Here is an 18,264-nt window from a genome sequence, read left to right on the forward strand (position 1 = left end):
ATATATAAATGTAAGCCTCCATAGAAAACCATGACTTATGCTAATTGGATAGCTCTTCCTAGCTTATCATATGACATTGTTTAATGTCTTTAATTAAAGATTAAAAACAAAAGAATTGACAGGTGTTATTTCAATCTGAATAGGATTGGTTATAGCTTACATTTTTCCTATTTTGTCACCAAATCCAGTGATGAACTAATCCTAAAAATAGTGCTGACAAGGGCTGCAGCTAACAATTAATGATTACAGTGTCTTATGGTTGATGAATCTGCCAGTTCAGTTGTTTATTTGTTTTTTTTCCCAATTAGTTTTTGGTCTGTAAAACATCAGGAAACATTGATGTCTTCAGTTTTTGTATTTAACCATTAGTCCAAAGTCCAGAACTGAAAGAGAGTCTGTTTAGTTCACTACAGCACAAGACTGGAAAATGTGGAAATCCTCACCCTGGAGAAATGGAACAGTAAAACGTTGGCCACAGATGATTAATTAGTTGTCAAAAGATTTGTCTGTTGTTTTTCTTTTGACAAACTAATTAATGTTTGTTTAATTGTTTAAGCTTTAGTGTTGACTTTATAGTCAATCCTGTTTCCTATGTGCCCCAGAGCTCCACTTAATGAGTAACACATCAGTGAGCCACATTGGAGCACTGGATAACATGTTCCTTCTTTGTGATGAACATGGGAACTGTAGTTTATTTTCAGTAGAATCTCACAGGAAAATGTTTAATAGCTGTGTTGGTCCACGGTGTAAAAAGTAGTAGTGTCACACTAACGGCTGTAAAATTGTAAAAGGGCAACGTTTGTTGTATTGCAGCCCATTGTTCTTCTTTGGAGTCTTCTTTTTGGTGTTTTTTTTAATGGTTGGCAAACAAGGGAATGGCACATTACCCCCACCAAATGAACTGGAGTGTGGATCAGGAAGCGAACATGAAGTGTCTGTTGAAGGCATATGGTTATGAACTTTATAATATGAAAAACACTAAAAGGTGGTGGTTGGGGTGAATGGATGGGTCAGGTAAGCACCTGACTTTTATGCAGAGAACCTGAGATCATGTCCCGTTTTGACATTGTGCTTTAAGTGTTTTATGTGTTTTAAGCACTTTAACCAACCCCTGGGGCTTTTCCTAACCTAACCATCTAGTTTCTCTGCCTAATCCTAACCACGTAGAATAGTTTCTGTGCCTAAATGTAACCATTTCCTTTCGGTTTCAATTTTCAATTGAGAAAAACATTGCAGTGTCTCAATTTCTGAGGTGTTATTGTGAGAATAGTACATTCTGTGTTTCAGACCAACATAGCTATAACACATTTTGTTGTTTCAGGTTGGTAGATCCCACATGCATTAAACACCTGCACTAAATAGTGTGCTAAACCTGTATTTAAAAAAAAGAAAGAAGAAGAAGGAGATGGCAGCGCAATATGAAGAACTAAAAGGAAACCAATACAAGACCTACAGCATGTTTGTCAAATCCATGTTTGCTCTGCTGCCATGACGTATTCTGCAAGAACAAGGCTTACGCTGTGCTATGGAAACAAATGTGTCCTGGGACCAAGCAGCCCAGGTGAGTGGTGGGCCAGCTGGCCTGAGTAATGGACGGTTTCCGGTGGCAGTGACAGCAATAGTCACACTTTCATTCCGCTAACCAGGAGCTAAGCTTGGTCAGGACGCTTCAATAGCAACAAACTGCCTCACTGTGAAACAAATTTATTTCTACGTGATTTACCACAATGGTTAGTAGTTTAATAGATTTCAAGTCACGGCTGGTGCTTTCTTTGTGTCACCTTCTCATTTTTAAAGACTGCAGGAGTAATAAAGCTACTTAATCAGGGGAAGTGTTATATTAAAACAACAACAGTGCCAACAACTGGCAGTTGCCGTATCAATCTCTGTTCTTTGCTTCCTGTCCATCTGCATTTTACTCCCCCTCCTTGCTGTTTTCCCTCTCTGCTGCTAGCGACACTCTCCAAGTAGTCCATTAACGGGATGAAGATGTTTCATCCCCAGGCAGCTTTCCTCGTTCACTCCAATACTAAATTATTTTCTGTGGGTAAACAAACCTATGATTATATTTGCAGACACGCCACAGCATTAGAGTGTTTCTTTGGTGTTAACCTCACATGTTTAAGATCGAACCACTCGCAAATAAAATCTTTAGGCATCCAGCAAAACTGAGCCACGTGGACACACACAGCATAACAACATAACAAACAACATAAGACAGTAAAACCAGCTCACACCTTCAGGTTCAACTTTCACATCTGATGATTCATCATGTGCTTTATACAAAAGGGCAGCTATAAGTAAATAATGTAGAGCAAGCAGATCACAACTGTACAGAAAACAATCACAGCGATAAAAACACACCTTCTTGTAAATAACATGTAATGTTGTTTATATAAAGTAAGTAGAAGTTTAACTTTCATTATCCCAAAAAATTGGTGTTTGGATCATGAGGACACCTGCTACACTCCTAATGATCACTGTTTAAAACCAAAATCTGGAATATCTTGCCAGTCCAATGTACAGATAAGCACAGTAGGTCATGAACCTGTTTTGTCAGGTGCCAGGCCCTAAAATGTAATTAAGTGATGAAGATACACTGCCTGTTTAACTAATTAGGCATGCAGTGAAGCATATTCCAACAGCAGTGAGTGCAGATGAATTGCAGCTTCTATAGGAGGATTCACCTCTTACAGTCATCTACCAGAGTACAGATTCGGTTGACTTCAGATAAGAGTAACTGTGTGTGTGTGTGTGTGTGTGTGCACCTTTGCCAAATTAAATTAAGACAATTGCTCTTTTCACATCCGATAACAGGTGGTCTGTGCACCTTAATTTTGTACCCCAACACCTGGAGCACGTGTAACACTACTTATTATGAGCCAGATGCTACATAACACAAACTGAGATGTAGACAAGTATTAACACACAGCAAGAAACACTGAATACAAAGTTCTTGCACTTGATATAGTCTCATTGTGTTTTAATGAAGTTGATCTGTTCTCTTTATGCTAAACCCGTGGGGATAATGATGTGGAATAATTTGACTAGATTTTAACACTAACCATTTCAGGTAAGTTTGATGATTATTATAATAATACTGATTACTTTGATACTTTTGCTGCATAATAATTTGATTCCTAGTTTAGAATCACAAATATTTCAAAACCAGGTAAGCACATGCAAAAAACAAAACAAGTAAAAATTGTACTGAGACATCGTGGAGCGTTATGGTCTTCAATTTCTGCCTTTAGTGTTGGCACACACACAAAATAACATCAGCTGGTAATAATTAGAGATTCCTTAGTGGGAATAAAGACAGTTATGTACCATACCTAGCAGAAACTGAAAGCATGAGTCACAGATAAGATCTCACTCCAGACAGATTAACATAATGCCTGCATAAACTGACTACACTCCAGTCTACACTTTTTGGGCTTAACTAAACAACTTCAGCTGACCTACAGTCAGGTGCTCTTGTCTCCTGTCATATTTGTTTGTTTCAATGCTAAACCTTACGCCACTGCCAGACATAGGTGTGCGTGTGTGTACCATGTGATAACGAAGTGAGAATTCATTTGTTTTCTTATTAGAAAACCAGTTATGGTGATGAATACATACATGGAAATTAGTCCAAGATGAGGGTTAATTGTCTGATTTGATGTCCTTCAGGTTGATAGATGCACAATAAGCCCATGCACATAAAGCAGTCATTAAGGAACATTAGACCATTAAATTGAACATTACACTATAGCCAGAGGGAAAAATGTGAATGCTCGTTAATATGTCTCTACACGTAGGTGTGTGTCTGTGTGTGTGCGACCAGTACCGTTTCTGAGAGCACTTTGTTCTCTTGTTGCCAGTCTCTCTCTGACTCTGCACCTGTCCAGGAGAGAGGACAGATCAAAATAGCATTATAGCAATTACACATCTGAACTACATTCTCCCTAACTTAAGAGTTTATCTTTTCCCAGAAATGATTTGAAATGCAAATTGCTCGGTGGTGAAGACACACATGGTGAATAACCTCTAACATGGCAGTGTTTACTACTCCCACACTTCACTGAGATGTGTACAAGCCACAAGCGGAAACATATTTTTAAGCCTTATTAAGTCTTCTCTAGCCCTTATAGTTCGGCAGTGTGTTTATGCTTAGACATGTTATTGTAAATTAGCAATGTTAAGTCAGCATTTAAATTCACAGAGCAAAAACGCACTGCCTCTTACAACCACAGAGAAACAATGGGGCACTGCAGCAAAACTTCAGGCACATACACAGGCATACCAATAAAGACACAAACAAAAGCACACACATACAAGCAAGAGGTGCGACAAGGTCACAAAGGCAGGAGTGTGTGTACTTTCCCCCGCTGAGAAAGAATTGGAAAAGATCAGGTCCCTTCTATTAACATGAAGAAAGGGGAAAGTACTCATTTGCTTTCCTCATCTGGAGTGCTGCTAAGGGGGTTTTTGTTGCTCCTGAGGCACGCTTGCTCAAATCATAAATACACATATGCCCGCAAACGCAAACACAAAACCAAGTCCTGTGTGCTCTTCAGGGTGTCTCGTTCACCCTCAGAGATAAAATGACATGCTTTGCTGGCCGGGTTGTTTTCAGTCAGAGGAATTTCACATTCTCTGAAAATGGTGTCATTCTCACTTGGGTTTCCTCCAGCAAAGAAGGTCGGTTCAATAAACAGAGACACTAGGCTTCACTGTTTGCTCTTCAAACATAGCAGGAAGGAAAAATTCTCATCTATGACTGCTTTCTTCATATGGGAAATCGACATGCAAATTAAGGGCTTTTTTGTTTATTACTTTTAAAATGCAGCCCGCAGGTATATACTTTTTTATTCCCATATCACAGCAGTAGTATTGTATACTGCAGTAAAAGACGTTCTCTAATACGTTATTTGCATTTGCTTTCCACAATAACACACAAGCGCTTTCTGATCTGACGTCCTGACCAGCAGACAGATAGCAACATTAGCATTTATTTGAAGTCAACTTTATTTGCAAATTTACATCCAATATTTCATCTCGTTTTAACGTACATCTCCTTTGAATTCCACTTTTCAACAACTCTTTTCTCTAAAATTAGCAGTAACAACCATTAGATTTAGCATCATGTTTTCACAGAAAGCAGGAAAAATGGAACCAAAACATTATGTAAAAGTGAAACACTTAGCTGAAAGATGCTAAAAAGCTCCATGGAGTTTAGCAGAGCATATGGGAATCTTTGTGGGTTTGTTTTTACAGACAACCTTTTTCACATTACAGATTAAAAATAGTCATCTGAACCATTAAACTGATTATAGGAGCTTTAAAGTTAGAAAACAATTGTGGCCATTAATAAATGTCACCAATGTCGGCTGTTGCTGCAGCTATTAACCACAATCTTATACCTATGAGGTTTAGCAGTGCTACTAACAATGTTCACCTTTGTTCTCAACATTTAGATTTTTTATGAAAACAAAGTTCCCTGTCAAGTAAACAAAAATAAAATGCATTAAGCATATGAACCAACCTGTGCTGCAGTGAAATCACAGAACCTTTACCAGCTTTTGTGAGAATGTGTGTGTGCCCAACAAGTCCTTCTGCACATACAACAACAACAAGCCCTGGTCCACAGTAAGGCTCAAGCAAATAAGCACAGGCGCCCCCCCGGGATGTGTGATCTCCCCTCTGCTGTTTTCACTCTACACAAACGGCTGCATCTCGAAGGACCCCTATGTCAAGCTCCTAAAGTTTGCAGATGACACAACGGTCATTGGTCTCATCAGAGACGATGAGTCAGCTTACAGATGGGAGTTTGAGCAGCTGGTCCTGTGGTGTAGCTGCAACAACCTGGAGCTGAACATGCTCAAAACAGCAGAGATGACAGTGGACTTCAGGAAGAGCCCCCCCACCTTACCCCCCCTCACCATACTTGGCAGCACTGTATCAGCAGTAAAGTCCTTCAAGTTCCTGGGCTCCACTATCTCCCAGGACCTGAAGTGGACATCCAACATCAGGACCATCATCAAGAAGGCACAGCAGAGGAGGTACTTTCTGCACCAGCTCAGGAAGTTCGACCTGCCCCAGGAGCTGCTGATACAGTTCTACAGAGGAATCATCGAGTCTGTTCTCTGCACCTCCATCACTGTCTGGTTTGTCCAAACAGTACAAGTGCAAACTTCAGTGGACAGTCAGGACTGCAGAAAAGATCATTGGTGTGAGCCTGTCCTCCAAGGAGGACCTGTACACCTCATGGGTCAAAAGGACGAGCCGTTAATCTGATTAACACTTAACCCACAACAGTGTGATTGAACAATAACCCTCAGTGCAATACCGGTAAATATACATTGTGCAGCTTATACAGATTCGTACAGGTCTCTATTTTTATTTTTAAGCACTCCATTTTATTCTATTTTTATCTCATCTCCCAATGAACATTCCCTGGCTGACTGCATTGTTTATGGCTTTTTTTTTCTCTTTACACAGCCTTATGTTGGTATATTGTTTACTTGCCCCTTGCTGCTACCTTGCATGGGGATATGTACGTGCACATTGAGAGCCACTGTACCAGAGTCAAATTCCTCGTGTCCAGCACACCTGGCCAATAAAGCTGATTCTGATTCTGAAAATATCTGCTTCAAAATAAAATGCAGCTTTAAGCCTTTTCACTAGTGAGATCAACTTTCCAGTTACATATGTAATTTTTTGAAGAAAGATGAAGAAATCTACAGCTGTATGATTTCTTCTGCAAGCAATATCAGTACAATGCACGCATTCAAAAATACTTTCATACACCAATATGGAGACGCAGAGGGAGGGATTCATAAACTCCGATGCTACAGTAATTCCCTCGCCAATATCAGAATAGGCATCTCAAAATGATTTGCACCACCACCACCTACATATACACACACACACACACACACACACACACACACACACACACACACACACACACAGGCTTTTTGTATTCGCTGCTTATGCCATCCAACTGACAGAGGACAAAGTAACAGATGATTCTGTTTCCCTCCAATAGCTTTGTGGTTGAGAGAGCAACACAGAGAAATGTATTTGAATATAAATTATATTATGTTCCCACACTTTATTTGCTGGCTCAGCAGCTATCAAAAAATACTTTTATCACAAAAATCAAAGCATAAATAAAAATGTAAGACAACAAAAATAAATGTCCATAGTACATTTTTTTGCGGGCAACGTGGTGGTTCAGTGGCTAGCACTGGAACTTCACAGCAGGTTAAAGGTTCCTTACAGGAAACTGTGTGGAGTCTGCACTGATGGCCCATAGCTGTCAATGTGAGTGTGAATGGTTGTCCTGTGACTGAGCGGCAGCCTGTCCAGGGTGTACCACGCCTTTCACCCAGTGTTGGCTGATGCAGTGTTCCCCATGTTAGTTTGAGCCCAACCAAACAACAGCAGCAAGTCAATGAGTGGCAAATGGATTACTGATAGAAGTGCACAGTTTTCATAAAACAAGAACTGGAAAAACAATAATAGTTTTGGCATACCCATCTCCTGAGGACACAGTATGGTATGGAGGAGTACGCTAAGGGGATTTGTTGCCCTCTGCTTGCTGACTTGTTTCACAGATGCCATCTGCTGTTGTATGAGGTCCATTCTTCTAAGCAATAGGTTTAATAGAATTAAAAATGAAGAAAAACTAAAACACCCAGCTGACAATGACATATGGCCACAGTATTGCATTCAGAACTGTATTTAACTTGACACGGAACTGAACCTGCTTATTATTGATTTTATCATTTCAGATTCATGCATTTTTTCAATTCAAGGTTTTTATTTGACACGTGTGGAGCATCTTTGGAAACACTGTTTGTGGATTAAAAGTGTTTTTCTCACTGGAAGCTAGCAGCTTCCTCCAATATGGTGAGAGAGTTCTCTTCATGTTGCTAACTAAACCATTCAGCTTACTGAACAGCATTTATTTAGAGAAATATAATGAAAAGTTGCCAAAAAAAAAGCTACAAATCTCAGGTTTCACAGGAAGAGCAAACTGTTTCTTCCAGTTTCATATGTAATCCAGGAAAAAATTTAATCACCTTTAATCCATTTCCTCACCGAGTCAAGAATTTTATTAATATGCTAATATTTTTCAACGTTTTCCTGCAGTACACAGGTTGCCCCATACTCAGTTAAGTGCACTGGAGATTTCAAGTTTCCATACCACACTTATCACAACTCAGATTCAAGTTGAGCACAAGAAACTTTCCTCCTTCAGAATGTGAAGGAGGAAATCTATCCAAATAAAATAATGTAAAGTAACACATTTTGGTGTAAGAGATGAGACTCGACACTTGGCAAGAGAAAGCAATGGTGACAATAAAACAAATTCTGCTTTGTAATTCAGTAAAAATCAATTAAATAAATGGTTGAAATTTTGCATGCATTATGCACTTAATGATACCTGAATTATATTTTGTTGTTTGTCACTGAATCTGACTGGTTACAAAATACACATAACACCGCAGCAGGCTATGGCTTAGTTATCAAAATTACAAGTTCTTACTTTAACATGTCAAGGTCAAAGGTCAAAGTGTTTATTGTCATATGCACAGTACAGAAACGTGTTTCCATGTACGATGAAATTCTTACTTTGCCATCCACATGAATGCCACACAATACAAGTGAAATATAAAGTAGATAAATAAATAACACAATTCAAAGGCACTTTAAAACAGCAAGTGAAAGAGATATAATAAAAATATAATAAGAATGTATGCTACATGGGAGCTGTATGTGCAATAGTCAACAGTCAATGTGCAATAATGGATGTGCAAACTGAGAATGTAAACAGTACAGGTGGAATTACATGACATATTTCATGGTAATAAACTCCTGTCAGCTGTTTAGGAGTCTGGAAAGAAAGAGTTTTTCAGTGTAGTGGTCCTGCAGTTCTGAACCTCCAGCCAGAGGGTAGGAAGGTGAACAGTCCATGCTGGGGGTGGGTGGGATCTTTGAGGATGGAAGCAGCTTTCCTACACACCCTGCAGTGGTAAATGCTCTGCAGAGAGGGCAGTGGAGTCCTGGTGATCTTCTCCGCAGTCTTTTCCACTCTCTGCAGGCATAGCGGTTAGGTTGATTTTGTCTTTGTGGGAGGCGACACAGTCGTGGGTGAATAGGGTGTAGAGGATGGGAGTGAGGACACATCCCTGTGGGGTGCCGAAGTTCATGATAATGCTGGCTGAAGTCCTATTGCCAATCCTGACCATCTGGGGCCTGCCAGTCAGAAAGTCCAGGAGCCAGTCACAGAGGGTGGGGTGCAGACCCAGTGTGGACAGTTTGTTCCCCACCGGTGATGCGTTCTATCGCTGTTGAACAGTAAATTTATATTTTCATAAAGGACTTGTCCTTCCCCTTTTGTCCTGAGCACCATCCTGCAAATATCATATTTTGCAGTTGTTTCGTTGATTTTAGCCACTATGCTTGCTCTGAGCTGAGCTGAGTTAACCAGTGCCAATGTCTTTTGCCAATGCCTGCAGAGTCGGAAAGTTAAAGAGAACCACTAAACACAGCATTTGAATGAACATTTTGATCAGGGATCAAATCTGGATATTTTACCAGCTTGGAACTGGATCCAAAATCTAACTGGCAATTTTTTTTGGTGGGGGGTGGGTCCATAATTAAAAGTGCATTTAGACTAAAAAAATGGTTTCAAACTTTCTGAACAACAGATATGTTTTTTTATTTTAATGTGCACATAAATCTAAAAACCCAGAGAACTTGATGTATATTATTGTCTATTCTCAAACCTCTACATAATTCTATACCAAAGCTGCTGGGGCCACTACATAAATCATATTGGCTTATTGAATTGAGGAAGTATGAAATATCTCAAATGATAGATAGTTGGTATTTAGTCGGGATGGCACACAGCCACTAGTGAATTCTACCGTGTGTGTGGGGCTTTGCTTTTCTATATGTGTGGAGACCCAAAACCAGGAGCCCACTAACGCTGTGAGTGCTTGCCAATTGGATGCAGGTCCTCACAACGCACGTCACTGAATTTTAGAAAGAAGACTTAGTTTTGGTTAGGTCAGGGTTAGGCAAGTGGTTATGGGTAAGGGTTAGGGTAAGTCTCCAGTGCATGAATGCAAGTCAGTGAAAAGATCTGCTACATAAAAAAAGATATGTGAGAGAGAGAGATTAAAAGGCATACTCTCTCTCTCTCACACACACTCACACACACGCTGTACTCTACAGTGGGTTTGGGTCTTATGAATCAGGCACGTCTCTCAGCTTGCGATTTTTTTTTTTTTTTTTTATCATGGGAGGATACACATTCACCTCCCACTAACCATTCATCACCTGCCACACCAGACCCTGCCTTTGCCCCCTTCACAACAATGAAAAATAGGTTTTAGACCATCTTTTTCCCTTGTCATTTACCATCAAGGAAGATTCATCACATGGTCCAACTGGAATTTTTGAGCCAAAAAAGTTTGTATTTTGTGTTTTACACAAAAGCTCAATTTAGAATGACTGTAAAAAGCTAACACACAATGTCTCTACAGAACATCAAATCTACTTGAGGAATTTGAGGGAAATATTAAATAATAGCAAATAAGACAGGCTACCCTGAATCAGTGGTTTTTTAAATTAATGGACAAATTTTAAAAATTTGCTAACTTTTCAAATTTGATATAAACAAAAGAATGTGATAAGTCATATCTTGTTTTGTGTACAAATGTGACATCTTCACACTGAACTGACTTCATTACTTATGCAATGATAAATTTTTTACCTAATATAAAGGGCTTTAATTTATGAAATCAATTATTGTAATTCATGACAACAGTGAACAGGGTAAAGGGCACTACTGTGGTAATTAGTCAGTAGCTGAATTCACATACAGTGTATGTGCTTCAAATGTCAGGATTTAATTCAGAAATCATTCCACTGTCTCAGTAAAAATAATGAAGCTGACACTGTTAGTGACACAATTAGTGCAATGAGCTCATTTATGGGAGTAAGTGCAGATGAAAAGGAGACATTTGTTGTGTTTTCAGAGCAGGAAAGAAAATGCAGAGATCAACTTACAAGTGGGCTTCTGCTTAAATCCGAGGGAATTTAAAACCTCAGTGGTGTCAAGCAAAAGAGTTGCTGCGGTAGCATGTCAGCTGTATGCATCTTACACATGGCACATTCAATTTATCTGCTCTGTTCAGTTCAGGATTCCCCACAGTGTATTAGAAGAGCAGCAAACACCTTGTTTAAAATAAAATAAACATCTCCACTATACCCAGGAGAACCTACTTCTATGAAACATTTAAATTATGCTTCAGGGAGGTGAAAAATTGGATCAATCACTAGTATGTGCTAAACTAATCAATCAGTCTGGGTTTCAGGACAAACAAAGCGCTGAGTGTTTACAAGTTAGGAAAAGGGCTGAGCAGTTGGAAGGTGGATTATTCTTCAGTTCAGCAGTTTTCAAAATGACAGTAATGTGTCTGCAATAATGATTATAATAATAAAGTCTGTTAAATACGACCCACAGTCTCCAGGTTGTGTAGGTCTGTGCTAGATTAAATGTGCAATCAACATGATTAAAACTGATCCACTTTGTCTAATTTCTTCCCACACAAATCTTACTTAGGCTATTGGCATTTGATCCAACCAAGTGTGTGTGCATGCAAATGCTCTCTAGCATTTAACTACAGTGATACATTTTCCCAGTTTGTTTAAGTCAGTGTGCTATAATATACTGCTGGAGCGAAGAGGATGCTACATGCATGCGCACAAGGTAAACAAAGCAGACATTACGTGAAGTAAAGCTACAGAAACACACACAACCACAGGCAGACATACAGCAGGCAGCAGGCCTCAGGTAAGAATAACTGAGCCTTCATGTTAGACTGTTAATTATGACAGTAATCGATCCCACAGAGACAGGCATGGGGAAAGCGGCAGAGAAACGAAGACAAGGTGACAGGCAGCCCGAGAGAAAGTCAACAGGAGAATATGCAGAACAAATAAACGAGCAGGAGAGTTTATAGCGCAGATACACAGGCTATCTGATGAACCCCCGTGTCAAATAAGAAACAAATTAAAAGCCTATAAATCAGTCTTTTAGTATTGCAGGTTACAAAGTAAAAGCCTTGGAGTGAATATCAATAAAAGAAAGCTGTCTCTTGGATGCTGAGGCAATGGCAATTTAATTTCAGAAGCGAGATTCATTGTATCATAACAAATAACACTTTCATTACATTTACACAAGATAAACAAACACCACTCATTCTAAATGATGTAAAGCGTGTCTCTCATAAATCCTTAAAGTGTGAGTTACCTTTAAGATATGATCACCTGAAACAGCAACAATACCCAGACCAACATCCTTCTTAGTTATGGGTATATAATTACCCCTAGTGAGGCTTCTCAGCACTGCTGGAAAAATGTCTCTGACCAATCAGATTGTTGGAGAGTATTAGTAAATTAAACAGGAGACCGTTTAAACGAGAGAAATCCGTAACATGATACTATATATACTTCATAAAGGATAATCCCCTTTATTTGGCCAAGTATGTTACACACAAGAAATTTGTTTCCGGTACAGAACCGAGGCAGCCATCTGTGGTGCCAACTCACACCAATGGCTCTAACCATCAGGGGCAACTTAGGGGTTCAGTGTCTTGCCCAAGGACACTTTGACGTGTGGACTCCAGGCACCGTGATTCAAGCCTCCAACCCTCCAGTTGGGAGACAACTGCTCTACCCACTGAACCACAGTCGCCTCCAGTAGCATCACTGCATATACAGTAGGAACAAACCCCCTAACTGATGCTGGAGATGATGTCACAGAAAAAAACCTGCTGAAGAGACCAAAAACATACTTGCAATAAACAAATAAATTCAAGCAAATTCTATACTGACTCTGTTCTTGGTAGATAGAGGTCAATACACCAACAAGTACCTTCCCTCTCATATGACCCATATGAGTGTATCATTAAATAGAACTCATACGGTCGCGAGAGGAACTGCGACTATCCCGTCAAAACTAACAACAATATACGTCACAATACCAAGCTTTACAAACCTTTGTTGTCATGAAAACAGCCATAAACAACATGGTCAGCTAGCAGGCTGGCTAACAGCAAGCTACGGGAAACACGGTGCTACGATTATGAAGCCGTCACCATTTCGTTACATTTTGCCACAAAAAAACACTTTGTTATATTAGGAACAAAAACCTGTTGGTCAGATTCATCGTTTTCTTTTTAATATGGTCACACAGCAAGCTAACATGCTGTACTGTATGATGAGGAAATTATTACATTAAAATACTAAAAACCTAAGAAAAGAGTATTAAGAAAATAAGTAGTAAAACTGTTCTGTAGTTTCTATGGCAATTCTTATTTCTAGGCAATTGAAGCATAGTTTCAGATAATTGGGAGCTGCTGGTCTTCTCACTTGACATTTGCTGCATGTAATATATGTGCTTCGTAGTTTCAATTATCCATAGGACACATCCTCAAATGTCAAACTATTAATTATTATTGAAAAGTACCTTTTTTGAACAGTGTCAATCAAACATAGTACAAATATTGTAGATGGGCTTTACAGGGCATCATCATCAGAACCTGCAACCCTTAGCTGTGAAACAACTACTGTGACTGCGGGGAATGCAGAAATAACATCACTGATAGTGTTACATCATAGCAATCTTTGAATGAATGAATGCAAATTCATGTCAAAAGCATTGTACAAAGAATTCGTTTTTTTTGTCCATTTAGTTCAAACTGATCCCTCTATTTGCACAGAATAAAAGAAGCAGTGTCATGCTGATGCCTTTTGACTGCACTAGCACAGTAACGTACTCCATATTATATGCCTAACACTAAACACAAAATCCCCACCTCCCACACTCTCTCTCTCACTCAGAGCGGCGTAGCGCTGTAGTTGTTAGGGCTGCAGGTCTGGCTGTGGATATCCTGAAGGATAACTGGGGCTGTGAAGGGAGCGTGAACAAGGTGCGCCACTCAGTCAATTTCTATTGAATGTCACTCCAGTGGGAACATGATAAACTCTACAACAATAACAAGACTGTGCATTTCCTCATGTCTGAAGGGAAACAACCACCTGGGCTTCCAATAAATGGTGATATCACTTCAGAGTACTCTGACAGTTGAAAGAGTTGATTAAATAAAAACTTTATAAAGCAATGAGATTGTTTTACTAGCTAATAATAATATTCTGATTCAATCTGAACCTTAAACTTCAGAGGTGAAGTCGAAAAGAGCAGTGGGAAGTGCTGTATAATGTGCACATACGGTTTCCTTATGCTCTTCATGACACTGCAGATCTAAACATGCATATATATACACTTTATTAGGTACACCTGTACAACTGTATGTAATTCAATACAACACTTCCACCTTAACATCTGTGTTTATAAGGTTCAAAATGTTAGTTTTTGGTGAAATAGTCAAATGTATTAATTCAATTATGTTTATTATTAAGGCCATAGTTAAGGTGGTGATGTACTGGGTTACATTATATTCAAAGGTATCTCTAGCAGCTACTTTGTATACATGAGAGGGTCCGAATATTAAGAACACCTCTGAATATAATTTAGTCCAGTACAACGCCATCTTTAACAATGACCTCAATAATTTGATGCAGAGAAGAATAAGTGGTGACAAACTCCAGAGAACAGGTTCCTAGGGTGCAAAGAAAACAAAAGAACCAAAGAGGCTAAGCTAAATGCAGGTTCAACCATGGGTCTAATCTGCAACATAAGCAGGCAGAGATGTAAAATCCACAATAGTGGCAGAAAATGATGTCCCATTTGGGCCCAGGTAGGTTAATCATAGTCCAAACGCAGTCAAATCGGAAAATGTGAGCATAAGTCTAAGGGCAGGGTGGTAATACAGTACTGAGAAAATCAATTTGTTGAACTAATTATTCTTAGTTAAATGATCACATTTAAAAGACAGATACTGTATTTTAAAAATACCAATTCAGGCTGAAACGAATGACGACTGCTACAGCTGTGACTGGCTTCTGAATCCAACATATTGAGGATAAGGTAAAAGTGTAAAAAATACTAGACTTCCAGCCCAAATGGGATTTTTGTTATCATCATCATCAGTCCCCATCATTGGGATTTTATTAACACATTAAAAAAATAAATATATATATATAGCTTCTGAATCCAACATATTGAGGATAAGGTAAAAGTGTAAAAAATACTAGACTTCCAGCCCAAATGGGATTTTTGTTATCATCATCATCAGTCCCCATCATTGGGATTTTATTAACTCAGTAAAAAAATAAATATATATATATATAACAGAATGGGTTATTGCAAATCAAATTTCCCCCATATTTATATGCAGGCTGAAATTCAACTTGTGGTCAGTCAGGTGAGACTCAATCATGAATCAGTCTCCATCACTTTGCCTGACACTACATTTTCCATCATTTGGTTTAATAAAGGAAAAAGAGATTACATATGCATGCTTAACTCATTACCAGAGCAACCGACCGAAATTAACAATGCCTGAACACACAAATCCAAACTGAACAGTCGCAAAACACCAGGACAGTCGGACTAAAGGAAAGGATGCAACGTTAACCTGTAGCTTGAACAATGTACCTTTGAGATTAGTTTTTTCATACAGTATGTTGTGCATGCAAATGTTTGGCACATGTAAAATAGAAATGCAATGTGCTGTATACATCCAAAAAATCCAGACAGAGCTCTTTGCCACTGTCACAAAACCATGCACATACCACCAAAAACTGTAGCCACAAAACCAAACAAGACATTGTCAAGACAAATTATAGCATCTATTAATAATGCAGTAGAGAAGGGAAAGGAAAGAGGAGTTCATGGGAATTGCAAGGTGAGAGGAAAGGCTCTGACTCCTAAAGCCTTTGAAAGACATTAAATCTCACTGAATCTTCTCTTTATTTTTCAGCCTCAGGTTTTAAAATGAAGAGCTTCAAAGTAAAATCCTCAAATAAAAGCCATGTTGAATTTCTAAACTATTCCTGGGAATGATTTTGGTCCTTCATTCAGAGCCAATATGTGCCAGTTAGGTTCAGTGTGACACCAAGATTCATGTCTCAACAATTATTTAGCATGAGATCTGTGAGCAGCAATGTCAAATCTGTGTTGCTGCTTGATGTAATGCTTGACCAATAGTCTTATTGTAACTAGAGTAAATCTCAAAATACGCAGCAACATCTGTGTTTGACACGCCATCAAGCTTTGATTAATACTGTATATTTTGTGGTTTCAGGCTCGTTCCAACTGTGATATTATTCCTAGAACACAGATTAAAACTGTTATAGAGCCAGTCCCGGATTGATTGTTGTACAGGACCATAGAAAGAAAGGTGTATGTTGGACTGTGTGAGCGCTGCATATGAACTATATCCTTTTCTTCTATGTATCAGACTTTCCAGTGATCTCAGGAGATGGGCTCTGCTTGCCGATGAGCAAAATTGCATTTGGAAAGTGAGAAGAGACTTTGATAAAAGTTTTTCTATTAGCTCAGTTACTCAAGCGAAACCGGTGAATCAACTTTGCATGTTTCATTGATTCCCTGGAACCTTTTCATACATTTGACAGAATGCAGACTCATACTTTTCAGCCAGTAAGCCAATAAGGCTAAGAAAAGTTATACTGTGAGGTAAGGCTGGATGCTCTCTCTGGATCATCGAGGTACATGTTTTGTATGTAGGGACTGTAGTGATGTGGCAAATCTTAATGAAAATACTATGTGAATATATTTATTCAAACCCACAATAACTGCTTTTTTGACCACTTGGGAGCAGTGGAAACAAGTTGTGAATGCAAGATGGATGTTATCACAATGTTAATGTGGTGAAAATAGCAAATGGTGGCTTATTTACACATCCAACACTTAACACAGCAACATTTATTTGGAATCATGATTGTGTCCACCCAGTGAATGCAAATGCGATGTCCACTATCTTTTAGCTCTGTTTTTGATCTCTACCAGCCCCCGATGCTAAATACTCTACTACGGTGTCCAGCTAGTTGTGTCTGTCTGATGTTTTGGTGCTGAGCAGGTAGTACAGGGTGAGTGTTTAAAGTAAAGTAATAGTAAAGTTGTAAGCTGGACATCTAAACAATGATCTAAACTCATGTTAGCTCTGTAAAGCTGAGGGGAACAGATTCAGGCAACCCCTGTGGCATGCTCTTCCCATTATCCTTTTATACATGGTCTTTTTATTTAAAAAAAAAAAAACTATCAGCAGTACAGACCAATGTTAATGTGTAAACTAAAGCTGAACTGACAGGTTTTAACTGAGGCATGAGTACACAACATTATGTGGACCACAGCATTTAGTAATACATTTCTAAATGCTGCAATTAGCCTATACTCATGCATAATTTATGACATGCTGTGTGACCCATGAGCTTGCAACTATCTTGAGATGTTTCTTTTTTCAGGATGTGATATCTAGTAGCCTGGCCCAGGAAGAGAGACACTTCCAAGTATGAAACCGATTTAGTAATGAACTCAGATTCCAAATATCCAAATGTCATCTTCTAAAAAACAGATGAAAAACGTGGGCTCACTTCTCCTTTGCTCTTTTCTATTTTTTATCCCTGCTTCCCTCGCTCACTCTCCCGTTGCCCATTTCTGTGCTGTCATCTTGGTTCAATGATATTTGTATTACAGAGGACAGAGATCAAAAGTGCTCCTGCACTGATTCTGTTGCTTTGTTATGACATTAAATTTTGCTTCAGTGCTCTCTGCTAAATGAGAAAGCACACATACACTGACACTCTATGACTGATAGCTGTGAGCGCATAACCTGAGATTAGATGTTATATTTTGAGAGTTTTGATTTGTGAGTTACACAATGAAACAAGTCTTTCAGAAGCATCCCTACAGCAATTAATTTCAACACGTGCTCCCATTCATTGCATTCTAATTTGACATCATCTAAGATACTGACTACACAAGAACGCAGTGCCGTTATCCAGAGAAGAATACAAAAACAGCTTACTGTATAAAACATGACAAACAAGAAAGATGATACATATGTGAGATGACATTTTTGTTTTTTAATATGTGAGGTTCCTGAGACAGGAGCCATGGAAGCACACATGCTCCCTAAAGATCATCCATCATCCAAACAACTAGAAACAAGACAAATACATTATTCTATTTTTAGGCTGGTATTTCTACTATATTTTGTGAGGTTACACTATATGCCTCCCTTATCTTGAAACAAAAAAATGGCCCAGTTGATA

At 38.9% G+C, this 18,264-nt stretch overlaps 1 protein-coding gene across 8 annotated transcripts in view; it reads right to left on the reverse strand.

Moving 5' to 3' along the window:
- The window catches only part of tnr (tenascin R (restrictin, janusin)), a 158,602-nt gene that overhangs the window by 79,196 nt on the left and 61,142 nt on the right, over positions 1–18,264 (reverse strand). For 5 of the 8 annotated variants that reach the window (XM_020595662.1, XM_020595657.1, XM_020595656.1 and 2 more), the window contains exon 3: positions 3,830–3,882. The exons of the other annotated variants lie outside the window; for them this stretch is intronic. In XM_020595662.1, coding sequence (XP_020451318.1) covers positions 3,830–3,882 — 53 coding nt within the window. The remainder of the gene's footprint in view (positions 1–3,829; positions 3,883–18,264) is intronic. 8 annotated transcript variants of the gene reach the window in all.

This window comes from Monopterus albus, unplaced genomic scaffold (assembly GCF_001952655.1).
Source record: "Monopterus albus unplaced genomic scaffold, M_albus_1.0 scaffold28.1, whole genome shotgun sequence".
NCBI classification, from domain to species: Eukaryota; Metazoa; Chordata; class Actinopteri; order Synbranchiformes; family Synbranchidae; genus Monopterus; species Monopterus albus.